General features: G+C 53.3%; 1 protein-coding gene across 1 annotated transcript in view; it reads left to right on the forward strand.

Annotated features, from left to right (window-relative positions):
- The window catches only part of PHC2 (polyhomeotic homolog 2), a 56,952-nt gene extending 37,238 nt beyond the window's left edge, over positions 1 to 19,714 (forward strand). The window contains 6 exon segments of the mRNA XM_047723924.1: positions 7,025 to 7,227; positions 8,944 to 9,073; positions 9,907 to 10,021; positions 13,870 to 14,011; positions 14,932 to 15,208; positions 18,284 to 19,714. Of these exon segments, the coding sequence (XP_047579880.1) occupies positions 7,025 to 7,227; positions 8,944 to 9,073; positions 9,907 to 10,021; positions 13,870 to 14,011; positions 14,932 to 15,208; positions 18,284 to 18,438 (1,022 nt within the window). The 3' untranslated portion in view covers positions 18,439 to 19,714.
- The last annotated feature ends 1,775 nt before the right edge of the window (positions 19,715 to 21,489 follow it).

Here is a 21,489-nt window from a genome sequence, read left to right on the forward strand (position 1 = left end):
GGCAGCAGTTCCTGCAGCTGTTTGGAAATCCCCCAGTGCTCCCGCTGTCTGGGCCTGCGTGGGGGGAGGGTGGCTGTTCGCTCCATTGAGTCCTTCCTTCATAGCTGGGGGTGGCAGCTTGGAGAACATTCAGCTGTTTACAATTCAGCTTATGTACCCTGTAGCCGGGGCCTGTGGGTGAGTCAGAAGGGCTGCTCTCTCGGCCTGCGTCCTCAGAGCCGGCAGGGAAGTCAGCTGTATGGTAATGGCTGCTGGGGAGGAGGAGGAGGAGCGCCCCCTCCCAGAAGCCCTCCCCAGAGTGTCTCGGCCCAGATGCTTGAGAGCCGAGGAGCGCGACTGCCCTGCAAGCCTCTTAACCCAGACTCCACAAGGTCATTTTGCTGTCATGCGGCGAGCAGGACTGCGGCTGCCTGGCTCAGCCTGGCTTCCGTTCTGCTGGCCGGCTCTCCCCGCGGGGACCCGGGTGGGGACCCGGAGCCTCACCCTCCGTGCCTGCTCAGCCCGGTGCCCCGAGGGCCCCTCCTGTTGCTGCCAGCTCTTCCCCTCCTGAGAGAGGTGGCTCACAGTGGGCTGCTCTTGCGGGCAGCGCCCAGGGAGGTCATCTGAGGAGCAGGATGGTGACGGCCATAGCCTGCTGTGTGTCCTTGAGGTAAGGATTTCTGCCGTGTCCGACAGCTCGCTCCTTAGCAGAAGTGAAAAAGTTAAAACATTGGGCATTGGTGCCTCCTGCCTTCTGGTGCGCAGGGGACACCTCCGGGGTGGGAAGGGGCGTGTCCTTTCCCCACGACTAAGAGCTCCTTCTGCGCGTGTTTTAGAAGGTCCTGCTTCCAAATATGTGGCATCCACTCTTGCCTTGGTTCTAAAATGCACCCTTTTCCTCATCTGGAAAATTGCTAGACTCCGGCCCTGTGTGCCCTCGTGCCTGTGATCCAGAATAATCACTCTCCCCTCCCACCCCTCCCACCAAGCCTGCTGTCCCCAGATTGGAAGGAAAGCTATCTGCTTCTCTGTCCGGTGGTTCACAGCCAGGTGTGAACGACCTAGCAGGTGTCTATTTGCATTTTAAAGAAGGTTGTTAACCAAATGATTCTCTTTGATGGATGGACTCAGTCAGGGTCCCAGGATAGAGCCTGCGCTCCTCCTTCCCTCGCTCCCTGGCCCCTGTCCCCCCTCTACCTATTTCTACCCACCCCTTTCTCTCTCCTCGCTACCACCCCTTCACTTTCCCACCTCCCCCTGGGGTGGTGGAGGGACGCCAACAAATGGGCGTTGATGACATATCTTACCTCCCTCACTTCCAGAATGGCACCGGTTTCTTCAGGCGCCCAAATATAACCAGGAGAGTGTAAGAGCGCCGGCAGCCTCCTGGCCCTCCGCTCTCTCTGCTCCCCCCACAGGCCTGCTGCTCTTCGCCTCCCCGGCATGGTTTCCCAGCAGCAGCTGGCACGCTGCATGTGCTCCCCATGGGCTCCCTCTAGAGCGCACGGTTCTGTGGGAGTCCTGCTGGCCCCCCTCCTGGCCCCTTGACTGGACCAGCTAAGCCGAGGCGCACAGAGCGCGATTGCAGAGCCGGGGGCCTGGGGAGAATGCCCCGTGTTGGGTAAAGCAGCCTTGTCCTGCCATTTGTCGAGCAGGATTCGCTGCAGGCAAATGACCCGTTTTATCACCTACTTTGCTTCCTTAAATTCTTGATTAACTTCATTAGCTCTGTCTCACTCCCACTACAGTCAAGGAAGGGTGGTTAGAAGTCTTGTAAATTAAAATGCTCCTCGCCTGGTGAAAATACAGAAGAAAGCCGTGGCGCAGGCTGAGGGGCTAGAAGCGGCTCGGTTTGCTCTAAGGGCTTCAGGAAGACTTGTTTTAGGAGCAGACACAGTGACTGGCCAGGCCATCTGAAACACCATCATAAGTGTTCGTCCTGAACAGGATTCCAGCATAACTGATGTTTGTTTTGTTTTGTTTTTACTATTCTCTTTACTTTTTTTTTTTTTCCTGATTTTCTGTCTGCTCATGTAAAGAACATGAGAACTGGTTCTAAAATGGCCCAGATTTTGCAGAGATGTAGCCAACCAGGCCTCTCTCTTAAACGGGCAGGAGAGCTCAGCCTCTCTGGACACCTAGTGGCTGGTCCTGCGGGCAAGGCCGTATGTAGGAGTCTCCCAGCCTCTGACTCTAGCAGTCATCATGCCTTTCTTGATGCCTGGAGTCCGCACACATATTTCAAAGGGGCCAGGGAATCTAGAACTCCAGCCTGCAGGGCAACTTAATGCTTCTTCTTACTGAAGAAATCCCTCCCTAACAAGAAGAAATGGGCCAAGGAATAGGTCTTGTTCTTTATAACTAGGTGCTCAGAAATGCCAGTGCTGTAGAAGGCGCTGGCCCGACTGCTCTCTAATCATTACAGCCTCGGTAAGTAATTTACAAACCTCAGATGGTGCCAGGTTCCCTGTTTGAGACCAAGGAAACCTGCGCAGATGGAGACCGTGGGTTCTAGACCATCCAGTTTAACAGACATTAAGTACGTATCCTGTAGGGGACATGGGGTTTAGCCTCTGAGGATACAGAGGTGACAGGACATAACCCTTGTCTAAAGAAACTTGCTCCGCCTAGCGGAAGGGACCCTACCCTGAAGCAGATCATCTCACAAACAGGCTGCTGGGTGGTTCTTCGTGTTTTACCCAGCCCCTACAAGGGCTGTTGCTGCCAGAGCCAATGAATGAGACCAGAATTGAGAAGCAGCCTAGAGCCTGAGACATATATAGTATAACAGCTTCCCCAGAACATACTGTCCTGTTCATTCCTATCTGAATCCTCGGCCCCTTGTGGGCAGCTTCATGAAGGACTAAATTCTCCTTCCCCGCACCTCCACCACCACCAAAGCTTGGCCTGCCTTCCCTCCCACAGCCCCTCGTGCTCCCGGCATCCTGGCCTCCAGCGTTCAGATTCCAGTACCTAGCTGTGTGTAACGGCTTCTGAGATCTGTGGGAATCTCCAGCAGCCGCGCCAGCCTCAGGGACTGGTCAAGAGAATTCAGAAAGGAAGAATTCCGAAGACAGAGTCTTTATCTTTTATCTGGCCTCAGACCCGGCAGGACAGGTTTGTGCAAGTTCCCCTGTTAAGCTGCTTTCCCTCAAGCAGGCTGCGGAGCAGTCTGGTAGAGCAGGGGAAGTAGATTAAATTAATCTCAGCATGCTGGGTTTAGCAGGGGGTGAGATTGTGTTTGGTCATTCCAGAAATAGCCCAAACTCCTTTGTTCTTAAAGCAGATGAGGAGGCCTTGGCCTCCAAGAGGACTGTGAACCTTTGTATATTCATAAAATGCCCTCCTTCTGTCCCCTGGCTTCTGTCTCTTCTGCAGCTTGCCCCAGAGTTAGAATGGAGAGTGGTCATTTCTAATGTTAGGGTGAAAGGATTGATTTGTTTGTTCTCCTGCTTAATAAGATCCTTTTTGAAAAACTTAGATCCCAAAGTCTTGCTTCCCAGAGTTAAGCGTCGACTCTGTCAGCTCTGAGCTACTGAATCTATCTGTTCACTCCTGTATTTGGCACAAGGAAAGAATCTGACCTCAAGAGTTTTGCCTGCGCCGCCCGTCTTGCAGTGCCCTAGTGCACATAATAGACACCGCTCTGAGACAGGAGGGAAGGGGGGGGGGGAGTCAAGCCAGGATGCAGAGATCCCATAAAAGGAGACAAGATATCAGAAGCAGTTTGGTGATGAATATCCATGAAAAGCCGGAGGTGGGAGTGATCCCAGAATTCAAGGAGAATGGATTAATTCCACCAAGGTACTTACACTGACACAAGGGAGTCACTTATTCCCTCCTGTGCTCTCAGTCAGGAACGCTACAGCGTTTAAAGGAAACAAAACCAAAATCTTACCAACACAGTCTCTTAGATCAATGTACTTGATTTTTCTGTTCGTTAACAACCAGGTCCCTGACTTGAAAAGACGTAAACAGGACACGTAGGATGATGAGGAACTTGGAGCCTTTTGTGCAAGCAATAGTTCAAGCAGCAGAGGGAGCTTGGCCCAGAGGGGAGAAGACGCGGCCGGGTGGGGAGCATTCTGCTTTCTGGCACCGAGAGCGTTTCTTGAGCATTTCCCGGTGTGCTAGCACTGCTGTGCTGGTGATTCTGTCTTGTGGTCCGCGGAGGGACCCAGCACCGTAGGGGAGGTATTAGAATCGTCCTTATTTCACAGCTAGTAAAATCGAGGCTCAGAGAGAGTCTAGGACTTGCCCCTAATTCACTTGAGTGATAAAGAGGAGTCTCTTAATCCAGGTCTAAGCCCGTGCTTTTGCCCAGTATACAAATATGATTAGCCTTGTTCTGCGTGGTCTTAAGGAACAGGACCGGGATGGGTGGGCAGAAATGAACAGGAGATAGGTTTTTGGCTCCTAATAAATAACAACTTTTTAATTGAACTGCCCACAGAGGGAGCTACTCAAGAGGTAGTAAGTTCCTTTGTCATTGCAGGCATTCAAACAAATGCCCCGAAATCACTCGGTGGGATTATTATAGAGAAGGTTCAACCATTGGTAAGGGATTGCACCAGGCTTTCCAGTCTTGTGATTCTATAATCTATAGTTCATTAGAGAAATCAGGAGATATTTTACCGGAAGAAATAAGCACCACCTAAAAATAAAATGTTAACTTATATATTCAGTTTTGTTTTTCAACATTTACTTATCATTTTAAGTAATATATGTATTTCTTTGCATAGTTAAAATATTAAAGAAAATGTAACCATGAAAATGCAGTCTTAAATGTTTAACATTTAAAAGCAGGGAAATTTAACTTGATTGATCAGTTTGATTGACTCAGTCCTACTAGTTATTCATGAACAGTTAAGGAAAGATTTTGTTGTTGTTGTTGTTGCCAAACACCTTTATAGTTTAGAAAGACTAATTCCAAAGGGGAAAATTTCCATCTCTACAGTAAAGTCAAAGCTGTCAAAAATTTTTTTCCAAATTACTATGAACACTGAAGGGAATCTTTCTAACTTACCGGTGTGACTTTTGTCTCAAACAAAAACTAATTTAAAGCAATCTCATCATTCGTGTCTCTTGGCTGACTCCCCTGCTGCTCAGCTCTGAAGTTACCGTTGGATTACGGAAGTCTGAGGAGTGACGGCATGGGTCACGGTACATTCTTTTTCATCAGACCAGATTTATTCTGGTTTATCAAGCATTGGGACCCACTAGTAAGAAAACAAGCCAGTTATAACCTTTTCTAAAATTAATTTATTGTTATTTCTCCATGCTCCATATCAGACACTGAATTCCTGTTCCTTGGTGGGATTTTCAGTTTTGGGGGTTTTTGTTTGTTTGTTTTTTAAGAAAGTGGTTTTTTGGAGAGTTTTTTTTTGTGTGGGTTTTTTTTTTTTTTAAAGAGTTTATTTATTTATTTGACAGAGATCACAAGTAGGCAGAGAGGCAGGCAGAGAGAGTGGGGGGGAAGCAGGCTCCCTGCTGAGCAGAGAGCCTGACCTGGGGCTCGATCCCAGCACCCTGAGATCATGACCTGAGCCGAAGGCAGAGAGGCTTAACCCACTGAGCCACCCAGTCTCCCCACATTTTCAGTTTTTAACAGGAAAATAGGAGCATCAACGTAAGAAGTCTTGTGCAAAAATCACTTAACACATGTACTGAAATCACTTTTCAAAGACGTAACACACACAGGGTTATGCTTAATATTAATAGGCTTGTTGCAATAAAGAAATGGCTTTTTCTTTCTCTTTTTTCTTTTTTAGGAAGTTCCAGGTTACAGGTAACCTCGCTCCCACAGTTGGTGGTAGAGAATGGTCCTGGAAGGGGGCAGGGAGGGGTGGCAAAAGTGAGGTAAAGTTTTGTACCTCTAGAGCCTGGAGCAGCTCAGGAGAGGGGCCCGCCAAGTGGAGAAGAGGAGGTTCCCTGTGCTGAGCACCTCAGCATACCTGGGTTTTTGGTTTTTTGGTTTTTTGGTTTGATTGTTTGTTTGTTTATTTGAAAGAGAGAGAACACACATGAGTTGGGGGAGGAGCAGAGGGAGAGGGAGAATATCTCAAGGAGACTCCCTGCCGAGTGTGGAGCCCAGTCTGGGCTTGATCCCACGACCCCAAGATCATGACCTGAGCTAAAATCAAGAGTCGCACACTCAGCCGACTGAGCCACCCAGGCGCCCCTTAGCACACTTTGTAGAGCACTCTCTCGGGTCCTTCAGAGGAAGGCCAGCAGGCCCAGAGAGGCGGGGAGATCTCAGGAAGGGTTGTCCACAGAGGCAAGGATTCCATGGTTGGCTGAGGACCAGATTGTATGGAGCTGAGAACAGAACAAGGGGCCTGATCAAGAGCACGGGGCCAGCAGCAGCAGCTGCCCCACAGCCTTTGGCAACTCTTTTGGGGGAGAAATTGAACTCGGGTTTATCGCAGCGGTTGACCCCAGATAACCAGCCTCTGGAAAGCGCTGTGTTCACTTGGGGCCCAGCCCTCTTGTTCCCTTTGGATTCATCTCTGGGTTTCAGTACTTTGACATTTCACAGGATGCTTAAAATCAAAGCATTCTCCATGGACCTTCATAGATGGTGTAATATCTCCCCCCTCAAAACCCTATCACACCCCAAGCCCCTATACCTAGTGCCCCTTTTCATCTGGTTGTAGATACCGCCTTAAATACGTTTTCTCCCTTGAACTGAAGGTGACCTTGTTTGTCCAGATCAGTATTGACCAAGGTCTTAACTCCCCAAAGAGAATTCTTGTCTGTCGAACTTGGTCATACTGTTCTTAGCACGGTTGGGAAATTAAGAAATACTGCTGGCTGATGGGCTGCCTCGCTGCAGAGCTGATTATATAGTTACCCTTGCTGGCGTGTCCATCCACCCCACCACTTTTAAGTAGGTCATTGAGGGAGGGAACTGCTTGGTTTGCATTGTCTCTTGGCTCCACGGAAAAAAACCAGGCACGTGCTGAGTCCCCGCCCTCTTTCTGCTGCTGGTCCCGCCCCGGTTCTGACCTCCCCTGCTTGTGTTTTCCTACTCTCCCTTGTGCAGAGACAGGGCAGGGCATTGTTCATGCACTGACCGACCTCAGCAGCCCCGGCATGACCTCAGGGAACGGAAATTCTGCCTCCAGCATCACCGGCACTGCCCCCCAGAATGGTGAGAATAAACCACCACAGGCCATTGTGAAACCCCAAATCCTGACGCATGTTATCGAAGGGTTTGTGATCCAGGAGGGGGCGGAGCCTTTCCCGGTACGGACTACTTCTTTTCCCCTTTTTTTCTTTCTTTTTTCTTTTTTTTTTTTTTTTTTTTGAAGTATATTTTGGATGTGTATTAGAATATTTTTACATTTCCATGTAAAATTTCCAAAAAATGTAAAGTTTGCTCTTTCCGTGCTAATTTTCCTCCCAAAAGAATGTCAGAGCCATTTTCTTTCTAGGATCGAGTGTCTTCCTATTGTCCAGAAAGGACCAGTGATTAGTAGGAGTAATTGGCAAGGCCCCTTGGTTAGAAGGGTCCACACACAGACTCAGCTGTGTCCCTGTATTGTGTGACCCCTCCCCACCGCCTTAGTTAGAAGAGAGTTCACATTGGGTGTTTGGGGCAAGACAATGGGTTTTGGGAAATGAGACCTTGTTCAGTTTTGAATGCCAGAACCTCTGAGTGGCAAAACTTTAACCAGTTAGAGAACAAAAGGGAAGTGTGTAGAGTAGAATTTTCAAGAGGTGTCTGAAATGAAGATAAGAGAACAAGGTTGTAGCTTGAGCTGCTTTTCTGGGATCAGAGCCTTGAAAAGAGTGAATGAGGGTGAGGGGCTCTTTAGAAAGGTCACAATCAGATGTCTCCAGGGAAAGCACAAGACCAAAGAGAAATATAAAAGAATCAAGAAAATAGCTTGTTAGAACAAAGCACCCCAAGCTGATCCCATGCAGTGTGAGTTGGTGAGGACAGGGGGCGTTGCTCTGTGGCTGGGAGGAGCCCAAAGCCAGGGGCACACTGGCCTCTCGTGATGAAATCATCTGTGAGAGAAACCATCTTCGTGGGACACCATCTGCCTTTTGCTCACTCTTTGGGTCCGTGAGCAGCTTGACTAGTCAGTGGCAGACTCTAAGCTTGATGAGCCAAGCCGGGTGAACTGCCTTTCCAGAATGCCAGGACACAAATAGGTTCTTATCCACTTGCCCTCTGAAGGTGGTTCAGGGCCCATGGCAGAGGAATCCTCTCCAGAGCCCCTAAGCTAGACGTAGCTCCCGCCTGGCCGCTTCCCCTCCCTCCTCAGACTGGGTCTTCCTCGTGGCCTCCTAGAGCAATACCAGAAACCACCCCTTCCCACAGGGTGGCTGCAGACTAACTGCCCCCACATCACCCTAGAGAACTAGCCACCAGCCGCCTGAGCAGAGGCAGCAAAGGAAGGACCAGAAGAGTGAATAAGCCAGTCTAGGGTCCTGGCAACCTCGGAGGACATTTGCTCTGTGGCCCAGAGTCCGTTTTCCTGTGCTCCTCCAGGGCTCTCTGCCCCTCTGGCTTGGGTAGAGCAGCGATACAGTGGAGGACAGTAGGAAATCACATATGGCTGCTGAGTCTCCTGCCTCCCACGGGGCCTCGGCTGTATTCCTGCTGGTGGTGCGTGAGCCCCGGGCCCTGGCTGTCCTTCTGGTCCAGTGGGAGACCTGATTGCAGCCTCCATCTCTGCCCCTTAGTCACTTGGAAGAGTAGCTATTTTCCTAACTTCCTAAGCCGCCCAGTGGTCCTGGGTTGAAGCCATTGCTGCACTTCGGTGACATTCAGCATCTTGCCTCATGAGCTACAGGGCAAGATAGGGCCTTGAGTAAGACACGCTTGGGATGACAATGTAGAGGCTGGCATCTGTGCCTCGCTGCGTTGTATGTGTGATTTTGATGAGGCTGGAGAACAAGGAAGCATCCCCCACCTAACCCTCACGGCCTCCATGTCACTTTGTCCTCTAGGTGGGACGCTCGTCCCTGCTGGTGGGGAATCTCAAGAAGAAGTATGCACAGGGGTTCTTGCCTGAGAAACTTCCCCAGCAGGATCATACCACCACCACTGACTCTGAGATGGAGGAGCCCTATCTGCAGGGTAGGCATCCCCCAGCCCGAGTGCCGAGGCCGCCTGCATGGCCGCACCTGACCAGGGAGGAGCCAGGGCTATGTGGGCTGGCCGCACACCCTTCCTCTCTCGATGTCCATGAAGGAACATGTCCAGCTGCTAAACGTTTCTCCGGGTCCCATCTCAGCCACTATCCCTAGGAAACAGGGAAGGGGGAAGGTCGCTTCCTTTGGGGAGCTGTTCGTCCCCAGCCTCTCCTCCAGTCCCACGCCAGCCAGCCACAGGATCCCAAGAGTCACTTCTCCTGTGGGAGTCATTAGTAAGAGGTGGGAGTGGCGCAGGCAAGGGTGTGGTCCTCTCGCTGCCTGAGGGCCCAGCTCTCGGGCAGCACAGTGACCAGGCCAGGACGGCCCTTGCAGCCTGAGCCACTGACCAGTGGTCGCTGCGGAGGATACAGAGCTCCTAGGTTCTGGGATCCAGGTCCTCAGCCCACTAGACAGATCAAGGTATTCCAAACCAGATGTGAGCACACCCGGAGTGTTCCCTGTGAGCCTCCCAGGGTCATAAAGAGGGCTGCTGATTCTTGACCACCTGCATTTGCCTCGGGCTCTTAGCGCTAGGGGAAAAAATCCTGTCAGGTGTCCAGGGGTCACCAGCAGACATCCCTGGGTACTTTCTAGGGCGGGGGAAACGGCCCTTCCCAAGCCAGTGGCAAAAGCGGGTGGTCATTTTCCAAGCTCGTCCGCCACTGCGGGCCACAGCTACGGGGACGTGAGCAGAGAAGGCAGGCCTCATGGGGGGCTGTCCAGGGTCTCGTGGAAATTTCTTCTCTTTACACTTCCTCTAATTTCCATACTTTCCAGAATCCAAAGAGGAGGGTACTCCCCTCAAGCTCAAGTGTGAGCTCTGTGGCCGGGTGGACTTTGCCTACAAGTTCAAGCGTTCCAAGCGCTTCTGTTCCATGGCGTGTGCCAAGAGGTAAGTGGCCTCAGCCCCACAGCTCTGCCAGCCCCTCCCTCTCGTCAGGGTTGCACCTGGGGTCCTACCCGCTTTGGTGACAGTCCATCCCAGGAGCGCCCAGGTGTAGCTTAGCAGCGTTCCAGTCCCTTCCACCTGCCTGGAAGCCGCACTGCGTCCCTAATCCGCCTGGTCCTGGCACCCAGAACTCAAGGGAGCAGGAAGGGAAGCAGGCTTTAGTGTGGCTGTCCCTCCTGGGCCCCACTCACTGACCCCGTAGTCTGGTCCTGCCCTTGGCAGCTACTGCCCCTTCGTCCAGAGCCCCTGCTCTAGGTACAGATGTCCCATCTGTGAGCTTGCACCCAGCGTAGGCCAGAGGCCCAGGTCAGGCGCAGCATCAGGTCCTCAGTGCCTGCCGCATGCCAGGCTCTGCACCAGGGAGAGGGTATGCCTGGTGTCCTCTGGTCTTCAGGGTAACCACGAGGCAGGGATTACCACCAGCCCCTTCACACCCACTGGAAAACTGAGGCACAAAGGGTAGGTAACTGTGCCCAGCGTCATAGGGTTGGGGAGTTAGACTCATGGGACTGTAAAGCCCTGAGTGCTCTTCGTACCAAGGTGAAGAGGCATGGACGCCGAAGCCCTGAGCCCTCAGGAGAATATCAGCCTCTCGAGCCCTACACAGAGGTGCTCTGCCTTGGCCGGAATAGAGCCCCTCTCAGCCCTGTGCTGGAGGGCATCGGTGCCTCTGAAGCTTTGCCGAGCTCTGGGCGGCCCTCATGTTACTGGGCTTCGCAGATGGCGCTGTTTTTACAGATCAAAGGTGTCAGGCGAGTCTGTTGGCCCCCATTCCCCAAAGGCAATGGCTCATTTTGTGTCTCTGTCACATTTTGGTCATTCTCTCATAACATTTCAGACTTTTTCATTATTACTATATTATGTGATCTGTGATCAGTGGTCTTTGATGTTGCTATAGTAAGTGTTTTGGGTGCCACGAACTACACCCACATAAGATAGTGAATTTCGTCAGTAAATGTCATCTGTGTCCTGACGGCTCCACCAACGGACTCTTCCCCCATATCTCTCCCTCTCCTCCGGCCTCCTGGTTCCTGGAGACACAACAGGATTGAAATTCAGCCCATTAATAACCCTACGGTGACCTCTGAGTGTTGCAAGTGAAAGTGTGGTACGCCTCTCACTTTAAATCAAAAGCTAGAAATGATGAGGCTTTGTGAGGAACACTCATTGAAAGCCGAGACAGCCTGAAAGCGAGGCCTCTTGCACCAAACAGCCAAGTTGTGACTGCAGAGGAAAAGTTCTTGAAGGAAATAAAAACTGCTACTCCAGCAAACACAGCAGTGGTAAGAAAGCAAAAACAGCCTCATTGTCGATATAGAGGGAGTTTGGTCTGGATCGGCGATCCAGCCGGCCACGACATTCCCTTAAGCCAAAGCCCAGTCCAGAGCGAGACCTAACTCTCTTCAGTTCTTTGCATGCGGAGAGAGGGGAGGAAGCTGCTGGAAGAAGAGTGAAGCCAGCAGTGGTGGATCCATGAGGTTTAAGGAAAGAAGCCGTGTCCATAGTGTGAAAGCGGAAGGGGAAGCAGCAGGGGCTGATGGAGAGGCCGCAGGGAGCCCTTCCAGAACATCCGGCTCAGATCACTGACAAAGGTGGCTACGCTAAGCAACAGATTTTTAGTGCAGACGAAACAGGCTTCTAGAAAGAAGATGCCATCCAGGACTTTCCTAGCCAGAGAGGAGAAGTCACTACCTGGCTTCGGAGTACAGACTGACGCTCTCTTTAGGGGCTGGCGCAGCTGGTGACTCAGGTTGAAGCCAGTGCTCATCTACTGTTCTGAAAATCCTAGAGCCCTTAAGAATTGTGCAAAGTCTGCTGTGCCTGTGCTCTGATAGTGGAAGCCTGGGTGACTGCACAGCCATTATAACATGGTTTAGTAAGTATTTTATGTCCAGTGTTGAGACCTACTGCTCAGGAAAAAAAGCTTTCTTTCAGAATATTACTGCTCACTGACCGTGCACCTGGCCACCCACAAGCTCTGGTGGAGACGCTCGATGACAGTCATGCTGCGTTCGTGCTGCTAATAACATCATCCATTGTGTAGCCCATGGATCAAGGAGTAGTTTTGACTTTCGAATCTTTTTCAAAAAATGCATTTTGTAACGTTGCCATAAAGAGAGATTCCACTGGTGGATCTGGGCAGACTGATGTGGAAGGATGTGATGGAGGGAACCGCACAGACCCTGCCAGGGGAGCACATGGTTCTGAGTCCATTAAAAACTTTCTAGAAAGGGGTGCCTGGGTGGCTCAGTGGGTTAAGCCGCTGCCTTCGGCTCAGGTCATGATCTCAGGGTCCTGGGATCGAGTCCCGCATCGGGCTCTCTGCTCAGCGGGGAGCCTGCTTCCCTTCCCCTCTCTCTGCCTGCCTCTCTGTCTACTTGTGATCTCTCTCTCTGTCAAATAAATAAATAAAATCTTAAAAAAAAAAAACTTTCTAGAAAGGCTTCACCATTCTGGATGCCATTAGGAACATTCAGGATTCAGGGAGAGTGCTCAAAATGCCAGCATTAGTAGGAGTTTGGAAGAAGTTGATGACTGTGAGGGGTTCAAGACTTTAGCGGGGGTGGGGCGGGGAGTGGCTGCAGATGCGGTGGAAACAGCCAGAGAGCTGTAATTAGAAGTGAAGCCTGAAGGTGTGACTGAACGGCTGCAGTCTCTTGATAAAACCGGAATGGATGAGCGGTTTCTTCTTAGGAATGGTTTCTTTTTTTTTTCTTTTTTAAGATTTTATTTATTTGACAGAGATCACAAGTAGGCAGAGAGAGAGGGAAGCAGGCTCCCTGCTGAGCAGAGAGCCTGACGCGGGACCCGACCCCAGGACCCCGAGACCGTGACCCGAGCCAAAAGCAGCGGCCCAACCCACTGTGCCACCCAGGCGCCCCGACAGGTGGTTTCTTAAGGACGCGTCTCCTCCTGGTGAAGACGCTGTGAAGACTGTTGAAATGACAGTGAAGGATTTAGAAATCAAATGAACTGAGCTGATGAAGCAGAGCTTGAGAAAATTGACTCCAGTCTTGAAAGAAGTTCTCCTGTGGGCACAATGCTATCAAACGGCATCACAGGCTTCAGAGAAATCCTTCCTTAAAAGAAGAGCCCATCGAGCAGCAAACTTCATTGTCTTTTTTTCTTCTAATTTTTTTAAAAAGATTTATTTATTGAGAGAGAGCGCACATGGGTGTGCACACAAGCAGGGGAGAGGCAAAAGGGGAGGGAGAGAAGCGGACTCCCCACTGAGCGCGGAACCTGCTACAGAGTTCAATCCCATGACCCTGAGATCGTGACCTGAGCTGAAATCGAGAGTCAGAGCCTAACTGACTGAGCCACCCAGGCACCCCCACTGTCGTCTTAATGAGCTGCAGTGTCACGTAAACATTACTTTTATGTGAACCGGGAAACAGTCATCTGACTGGCTGTGACCTGGAACGAAACCCGCGGTGTCTCTGAGGTGTACCTGTCCTTGCCAGCAGGACAGTTGTTTTCTGGCACAGGTCATGTTCAGCGTAGAACACGTCAGCCGTGAGTTCTTACACGCTCCCGAGTCCTCGTGTCCGGCACTCTCCACACATTAGCTCATACGCTTGTCAGACCAGGTTTGGAAAGTGAGCCGTGTCATCCCCAGCTCCAGATGGGGAAACTGAGGCTCAGAGGTCCAGTGGCTTGCCCAGAGTCCCCGAGCTAGTAGTCACTGATGGACCTGGGAGCAGAGCTTGCGGACGGACTCCGCTGTTGCCGGCCGCGCACCCCGTGACTGTTCTGACCCCCCCCCCCCCCCGTCTCCCTGACCCTGGCAGGTACAATGTGGGCTGCACCAAGCGGGTGGGGCTTTTCCACTCGGACCGGAGCAAGCTGCAGAAGGCGGGCGCCACGACCCACAGCCGCCGTCGGGCCAGCAAAGCCGGCCTGCCGACACTTACAAAGGACACCAAGAAGCAGGTGAGCGGCTGGCAGGGCCCGAAGCGCCGTTGTCACGAGTCCCCACCGGCTTCCCTCCCTAACAGACCGGGGATGCCCACATTTCTTTTCCGTGGCTGACTTAAGTCTGCTCCGTCGTGTTCTCATTTCTCACAAGCCCTTCCCGGGCCCCACAACAGGCTCCTGCGTTTAGACCCACGGATGCCTGTGAGGTGATTGTCTGCATCAGTGACCTTGCCCTTCCTCACCTCCCCCCTTCCGGTTTGCCTCCGTCCTCCTGGGGCCGTGGAAATGGGACCTCTGCCGCCCAGTCCCGTGAAGAGACAGACTGTCCCCGTTCCCTTGGGTCTTACACAGAGTGCCAGGTGAGGAGGCAGCCACCCGCTTCAGAAGCCCCGCTCCCCGCTGCCTCCTGGAATCCTGAGCACCGTTCTTGCAGCCTCTCCCGGGAACACGGGCGGTCCTTACAGATGCTGTAGCCCGGCTCTGAGTTGCACGGTGGGAACCCACAGTCTCGTGGGACGGGTCAGAGCCTGATGGCTTTGGCTGCTTGTCATCGCTTGGGTTGTAAAGCTCTTTAAGAATCTGACCAAGGCTGAGACCCAGCACGTACGTGCACAGAAATTTTACGTGCTGTTTCATAGCACCTAAACCTGAAACCTCCAGAGTCCTGGTGTAGAACCCCACCATGTAGAAGAAACCAAAGGCGTAGATCGAATCAGATCAGAATGTGCAGGGCTTGCGCCCCGGTGCTGGGAGGGGCTGGCTCTGCACCACGCCACAGGGGACAGCCCAGAGGGCATGTTTTGATCTAAGCATTCAGAGGTAGGTGGTCGTAGACCAGGTAGGAGGGGAGACTACCTGCCTTTGCCCATCTTCCTGCTGGAGACCTGGTGGGTTTATTCCTCCTTCTGAAGCCAGCGGTATCTCTCTGCTCGCAGCCAACGGGCGCCGTGCCCCTCTCAGTCACAGCTGCACTGCAGCTGACGCACAGCCAGGAGGACTCCAGCCGATGTTCCGATAACTCAAGCTACGAGGAGCCCTTGTCGCCCATCTCAGCCAGCTCGTCCACTTCCCGCCGGCGACAAGGCCAACGGGACCTGGAGCTCCCAGACATGCACGTGCGGGACCTGGTGGGCATGGGACACCACTTCCTGCCAAGCGAGCCCACCAAGTGGAATGTGGAAGATGTCTACGAATTCATCCGCTCCCTGCCAGGTAAGGCCCCGGGGGCCCCATGCCAGACTGGGAGAGCGACCTCCACCCGGGACAGAGGGAGAGCCCACCCTGCCACCACCAGGAAATGACTCCGTTAGTGACTCGGGTTTGGGAACAGCCGTGCAGACATGACTCAGTGAGATCCCTGCCTGGAAGAGCATATGTGCTGCTACAGGACGCAGCTGTAAAAAATACCCATGGCCGTGATGCATGGCGGTTCCTGGCACAGCAAGGGTCTGCGTGAGCTGTAGGGGTGACCGTGTGCCCGGCCTGTCACTCTCCTGGGACCGGGTGCCAGAGGAGTCTGGTGGGAGTGTAGGGAAGTGGTCAAGGAGGACGTCAGAGTTGGGAAAGGTAAGGCAGGCAGGGCTCGGCCAGTCGGAGACACAACCCCCCGGAGAGGCTGGAGCGGAGGCTCACCAATGTGGAAGGACGCGATGGAGGGAACCGCACAGACCCTGCCAGGGGGCGCACATGGTTCTGAGGCCTAGAATTTAGAAGTGAACCTTGAAAGACCTACCTCCCACCATTCACAGGTGCTTTCGGGGATCCCAGAGCTTCTCGGCTCTTGTTTCTGCCGGTGGCACCGCGCTGCTGGCCACGTCGGGTGTGGACGGCGGCGCACAGCTATTACTCAGACCAGAGTAGGAGCAGAGGTCAAGAGCTCTGTCTGACACGACTGGGCTCACATCCTGGCTCTGCCCCTCACTTCAGGGTGTTAGTCATCTCTTGCCGCGTTCCGGAATTAATCACCACACGGTTAACGGTTGTTCAGGAATGTGGGAGTGGCTTGGCTGGACATTTCTGCCACAGGGTCTCTTATGAGGTTTTGATGAAGATGTGGCCCAGGGCTTCCCTGGGGCTGTAGGATCCTGTTGTAAGGTGCCCCATGCCCCTGATTCTCAAGGAGGGCGTGGCTGCCCACGGGAGACCTCCCTTCCTCCCCCTATGGGCCTCTTCAGGACACTTGTGTTTGCATGTTCTTAGGATATGGTGGGCACTTGTCCCCACAGGGGGGCGATCCAGGAGAACATGGTGGAAGTCACTGTGGTCCTTTTGATCTAAACGCAGAAACTACATGGTGTCACTGTATCACACAGGTCATGCCCACAGGGACATGAAAGGGAAGCCTGGTTTATTTGGAGCTGGTTACCATAGTTCACCAGGCACTGGCTCTCATGATTCATGTTCCTCCCTCCAGCAGACCACCCTCACCCCCTGCCATAGCCCCCACAAGTCTCGGTCCCTTGCAGCAGTAATTCAAAGCCTGGGATCTCACCAGCACACTCTGGTCCGGGCATGGATGAGCAACTCAAGCCGCATTCCTCTCAATCTGAACACCTGAGAACTAGAGACATTACCCATTCCGTCCACAAACCCAAGATGTGGGATGGGTGTAGGATCACTGTGGTAGGCATGCTCTTCAAAAAGGGGAGAACAGTGCAGGAGGATACAGGAGTCACCCATCATCCCCGTTCTGAAATCTAGTGGGGCACGTGTTGGTGTTTCCCTGATCAGGACTCCATGCCTGGGAGTGATCATTTTTCCTTCTTGCTTCCAGCCTCTGAGTCCTCCTCTTTTCCCCATGAAAGGTAACCTGAGCTTTGAGAGGACCAGTTTTCTCAGCCTGATCCTGCTGCTCTTCATTTTCTGTGACCTCAGACTCTTTGGGTTCAAGCAGTGTTTATGACAGTACAATTGTCTTAAAATTGCCGTGGGCTTCCAATGCTTCTTGTGGGGTTTACTCCATTAAACAAAAACCATACCCAGAATTGCTCCAGGAGAAGCCCTTCTCTATGTTTCTTCTGAAGCTGAGGGACATGCCCTTAATGTCTTTGAAGGTCTACTGTCAGGTGGCCAGGATCTGTGAGGCACACCCATAAAATCCTTAGAGTTCTCTGAGGCAGCACCTTCGAGCTTCTAAGGTCTTGGTGCAAGATCTGTCCTCCCTCAGTTCCTTCTCGAGGCCATGTTTTCTCATCTGTGTCCTGGATTTGATCTTTGTCTAGAGATGACTTCTTAGTTTTGACATCATTTGCTATCTGGAGAGGCCAAGGATTTTCAGTTGAGCAAATCCTGGCTCCTTGACGTCTAACAGTTTCGCCTTTACGTCATCTGTCCTCGTTTTCCTGCGAGCAGCAGTCTGAAGCCAGGCGGCACCGTCACTGTTCTGCTAGAAACGTCCTCTGCTAGATTGTGCCATCTGTGAGGCACATTACACTAGCTGTGTTACACCTGCAGCGGGGTCGTGACATTTTCTCCGTTTCCCAGCAAGGATCCATTTCTCCCAATTTCCAGAAATAGTTTGTTTTTCCTGAAGCCTCACCCAGTCTCCTCACAGGCCATCAGACTTCTCTCCAGTCCCTCAGAGTATCTCAGACACGTCACTGACACTCTCCTCAGGGTCCTTCCAGCTCCTGCCCACTGCCGCTCCCCAGGCCACGGCAGCGCCCCTCTTCCAGAAACCAGAATCTGCACTTGTCACCCTAGAGTGTCGTGGCTTTACCTCAGGTTCTGTGGGTCAGAAACGCTGCTTAGCTGCGCAGCGCTGGCTTGGGATCTCATGAGATCTCAGTCAAGACGGCTGCCAGAATTGGGGTTTTCTGAAGGTTTGGAGCGGAGGACCCAGTTCCGGGGTGCCCCATTCAGGTGGCACAGAGTGCCAAGCGGCCTCCGTTCCTCTCCATGTGGGACTCTTCTGAGTGCTGCTTGAGTGTCCTCATGACATAGTCTCTGGCTTCCTCCAAAGTAAACTCCCCGGAAGAGCAAGGTGGCAGCTGCTGTGCCCTTTGCAACCTGGGCCTCAGAGATCACAAGCTGTCACTCCCGCAGCACCTCGTTGCTTTGCCAGGTCGGGCCCGTTCATTAAGTGGGGCTCTGACCAGGATATGAGTGACTAAGAGGCGCGGATCACTTGGGTAAGTCACTTAGCTTGTCTCGAGCTATCAAATGAGACAACCTTCCTCCCGGCATGGTTAGGAGGGTTCGAGGAGATCCTGTGTCTCACACGCGCGAGTGCCAAGTGTGAATACCAGTAGCTCTGACTGACGCTGTCTGTGCTGGTGTTCCCCTCAGGCTGCCAGGAGATAGCAGAGGAGTTCCGTGCCCAGGAGATCGATGGGCAGGCCCTGCTGCTGCTCAAGGAGGACCACCTGATGAGCGCTATGAACATCAAGCTGGGGCCTGCCCTGAAGATCTACGCCCGCATCAGCATGCTCAAGGACTCCTAGGGCCGGCCGGTGCAGCCAGGGTTCTGGCCCGGGGCTCCTCCTCCCGACTGAGCAGAGCCAGACAGACATTCCTGAGGGGCCCAGAAATGGGGCCAGTCGGAGGGAAGGGCTCTCCCTATGGGGCGTGGCTGGTGAGGAGGTCTTGGCACCCCCTCAATGGCTCTCAGGGGCCTTTCTTTCTGTGGGAGGGGCAGAGAGGTAGGTGGCATGGAAGATGGGGCTTTATGCTTGTAAATATTGATAGCACTGGCTTCCTCCAAAGTCCCAATACTCTAGCCCCACTCTCTTCCCCTCTCTCTGTCCCCCATTTTCCAGGGGGTATATGGTCAGGGCTCCCAACCTGAGTTGGGTTACTTTCAAGGGCAGCTGTCAGGCCTGGATCGAGGCCTTGCAAGCCCTTGCCTGCCTTTCTCCCACTTCTCTCTCCGGGCCTGGCTAACTCTTCCGTTGCCGGCTTCTCCCCCTTCAGCCCGTTTCTGAAGCAGCCAGGGGTTCTCCCCCTTCACCCTCCACAGGTGGAGAGAGAGAAGCTGGGCCCGGTTTGGCCACGCCTGCTGGCACAGACGCCTTAACGCTGTGTGTGTGACTGGATGACTGTGTAGGAGCCTGGACTGGCAGATGGGCCCAGAGCCACCCTCTGGCATCTCCAGGTGTTCTGTAGCAAACAGCCACTTAGTGCTTTGTCCTGGACTCCACTCAGCCTCAGGATGGGGAATAGAAAAGAAGGGCAGCCTCCGTGCAGAGAGGCGAGATCAGAAAGCGACGAAGATCAGGAGGTTTTCCTTTCCAGAGTGGGCATGCTGTCTCCGAAGTCCTTCCCACACTGTGAAGTCCCCCCGACTGGCCTGCTGTGCCACCGATGGCATTATGGGAGCTGCTGTGGGCTGGGCCTCCTGGCCTGCCTGCCCACCCGCCCGCCGCCCTGGGAGCCCCAGAGTGGGGGCCCAGAGAACGTCTGAGGGCAGAGAAGAGCTGGGGTGACGTTCCCTTGAAGAAGGCAGCCTTGGGCCTCCTGCTTCCACACTTCTTTGCCTCTTGAACTTGCTAGCAGTTTGAGCTACCTGCGGAGGAGGCAGGGCAGGAAGGGCGAGGGCCTGCCTCTGACTTGCCCTGTCCTCGGAGGCTCCTGGGGGAAGAGCAGGGCTCTCCCCAGGAAGGGGGGGGGCACCGTTCTCAGCTTGTTCTATTCCCCACTCACACCCCCAGGCAGGGTTGGAAATGAAGGACTTTTTTAACCTTTTGTTTTTGTTTTTTAAAAATAAATCTGTAAAATCTGTTTCTTCTCTGCTTTTCTCCGCTGGCTCCTCATCCAGGAGAGGGATGGTTCCCTGGGGTGGGGGAGGGACGATCAACCAACCAGGTCACCTGAGGGTGCCCTCAAGCCCATCGAGAAACATAGACACGGCCTCATTTTCACAGGTGTCCCTTGGAATGGTAGCCTCTAGAGCCCCTCAGCTCTGAGCCCCTGTGCCCCACCCCCTTCCCGCAGGGGAGCCGTAATGCTGCGGGGCCGGGGATGTCTGCAGCAGAGAAGGCAGAGCCCAGACTCTTCCATCGGCAAGCACACACCCTCCCTCCGTTGTTGCTGTCGGCAGCTCCCGGTCCGGAATGAGCGCCCTGGGGATGGCTCTGGTTCACTCTGCACTGGCTGAGCACTTTTTGGATGCTGGGATAGCTCATTGTTCGAGTCACAGTCCTCACCGAGGTGACGCCTAGGCCTTGAATAAAGAAGGGGCACTGCAGACGTAGGCGGCTATGCCAAGGCAGAGGTGGGCGGGGGGGGGGGGGGACGAGAAATTGGGTGGGGTGGCCCAGATGGGCACGGCCAACAGTGGCTTGTGTCACCCCGTGCCACTGTGAACCAGGCCACGTGGTGAGCAAAGCAGCCTCTGCCCTGCGTGAGAGCCCCTTACACCCCTGCTCATACCCTGGGGAAGGGAAGAGGAAAGCAACCTGGCCTCCTGCGCCTTCCCTTCTCTGGGTTTGTTTCCTTAAGGCCGTGTTTCTGCCAGTTTAAAATGTGGGTTTGAGGCCCCACTGAATCAGCCTCCAAGGGCGGGGCCCAGGAAGATTAGGCACAATCACTTTTAGGATTTGATAACACCTCTGCGGAAAGCCAGTTAAATTGTAACTAGTACCTGGAGGAGGAGGAGAAAAAGCCTGCGGGTGATTGTGACGACCCAGAGGGCAGAGCCGGGACTGGAGGGGTTGCTGGGCCGGGGCCCAGGGGCCGAGCCCCGGGGAAAGTGGGAGTGTGTGGGGTACTGCTGGGCAGGCGCCCTGAGGTCCCGGCTGGTGTGGGCAAGTCTCTGCACCCTGGAACCCCCTTTTCCCTTCTGGGGAAAGTCAAAGCCAGGCCTCCCCTGAGTTTGTTCGAACACGTGTGGTGAGGGAGGAGGGCACCAACTCCTCCGAAAAGAGGCTGTGGTGCAGTCGAGGGGACCGACACAGGCAAATACCGGTGCCATTCCTTCTCTGCGTGTGAAGGGCGATGCTCTCCCTGCAGGCAGATCTCCCCACTTGCGAAAGCTCGTTGTTAGGCCGCTTCACTTTTACAAAAGACCTAACGCGAGTCCCTGTTTTCATGGACCAAAACAAATCCCAACAAGGTTTTTGCTGTTCTGGGGGGGAAAAAAAAATGCAAAATTTGAAAATAGCTAGTTCAGCGTCTGTTCGGCATCGAGCCGCAGATGGAAGCCCGTGCTCCTTCCTGGGGCGCTCGGCATCCCAGCCCCCACGGCTCTGTGGGCTGTCGGGGAACATCAGCGCTCTGCCTCCCCTTGTTCGTGTGTCTGTTAGCAGGGTGTGTCCTAACGTAGCAGAAAAGCCCAGGACGGGTTACTTTCTGGGTCTGGGAACACTGAAGGCACTCTCCATATAAATTAATGATGAAATTAAACCGTCGTCACTCTGCGTCCTTTCTGCTTATGGAAGTTTCCAGAAAGAACACTTCTTTCAGAGGGCAGGAAAACCTGCATTTACGCCTGTTGCTTACACTTCACATAGAATTGTGCAGACCTTTTTTGATCATGAGCCACCGTTTAGAAAAAC

Source organism: Lutra lutra, chromosome 4, assembly GCF_902655055.1.
Source record: "Lutra lutra chromosome 4, mLutLut1.2, whole genome shotgun sequence".
In the NCBI taxonomy this organism is placed as follows: domain Eukaryota; kingdom Metazoa; phylum Chordata; class Mammalia; order Carnivora; family Mustelidae; genus Lutra; species Lutra lutra.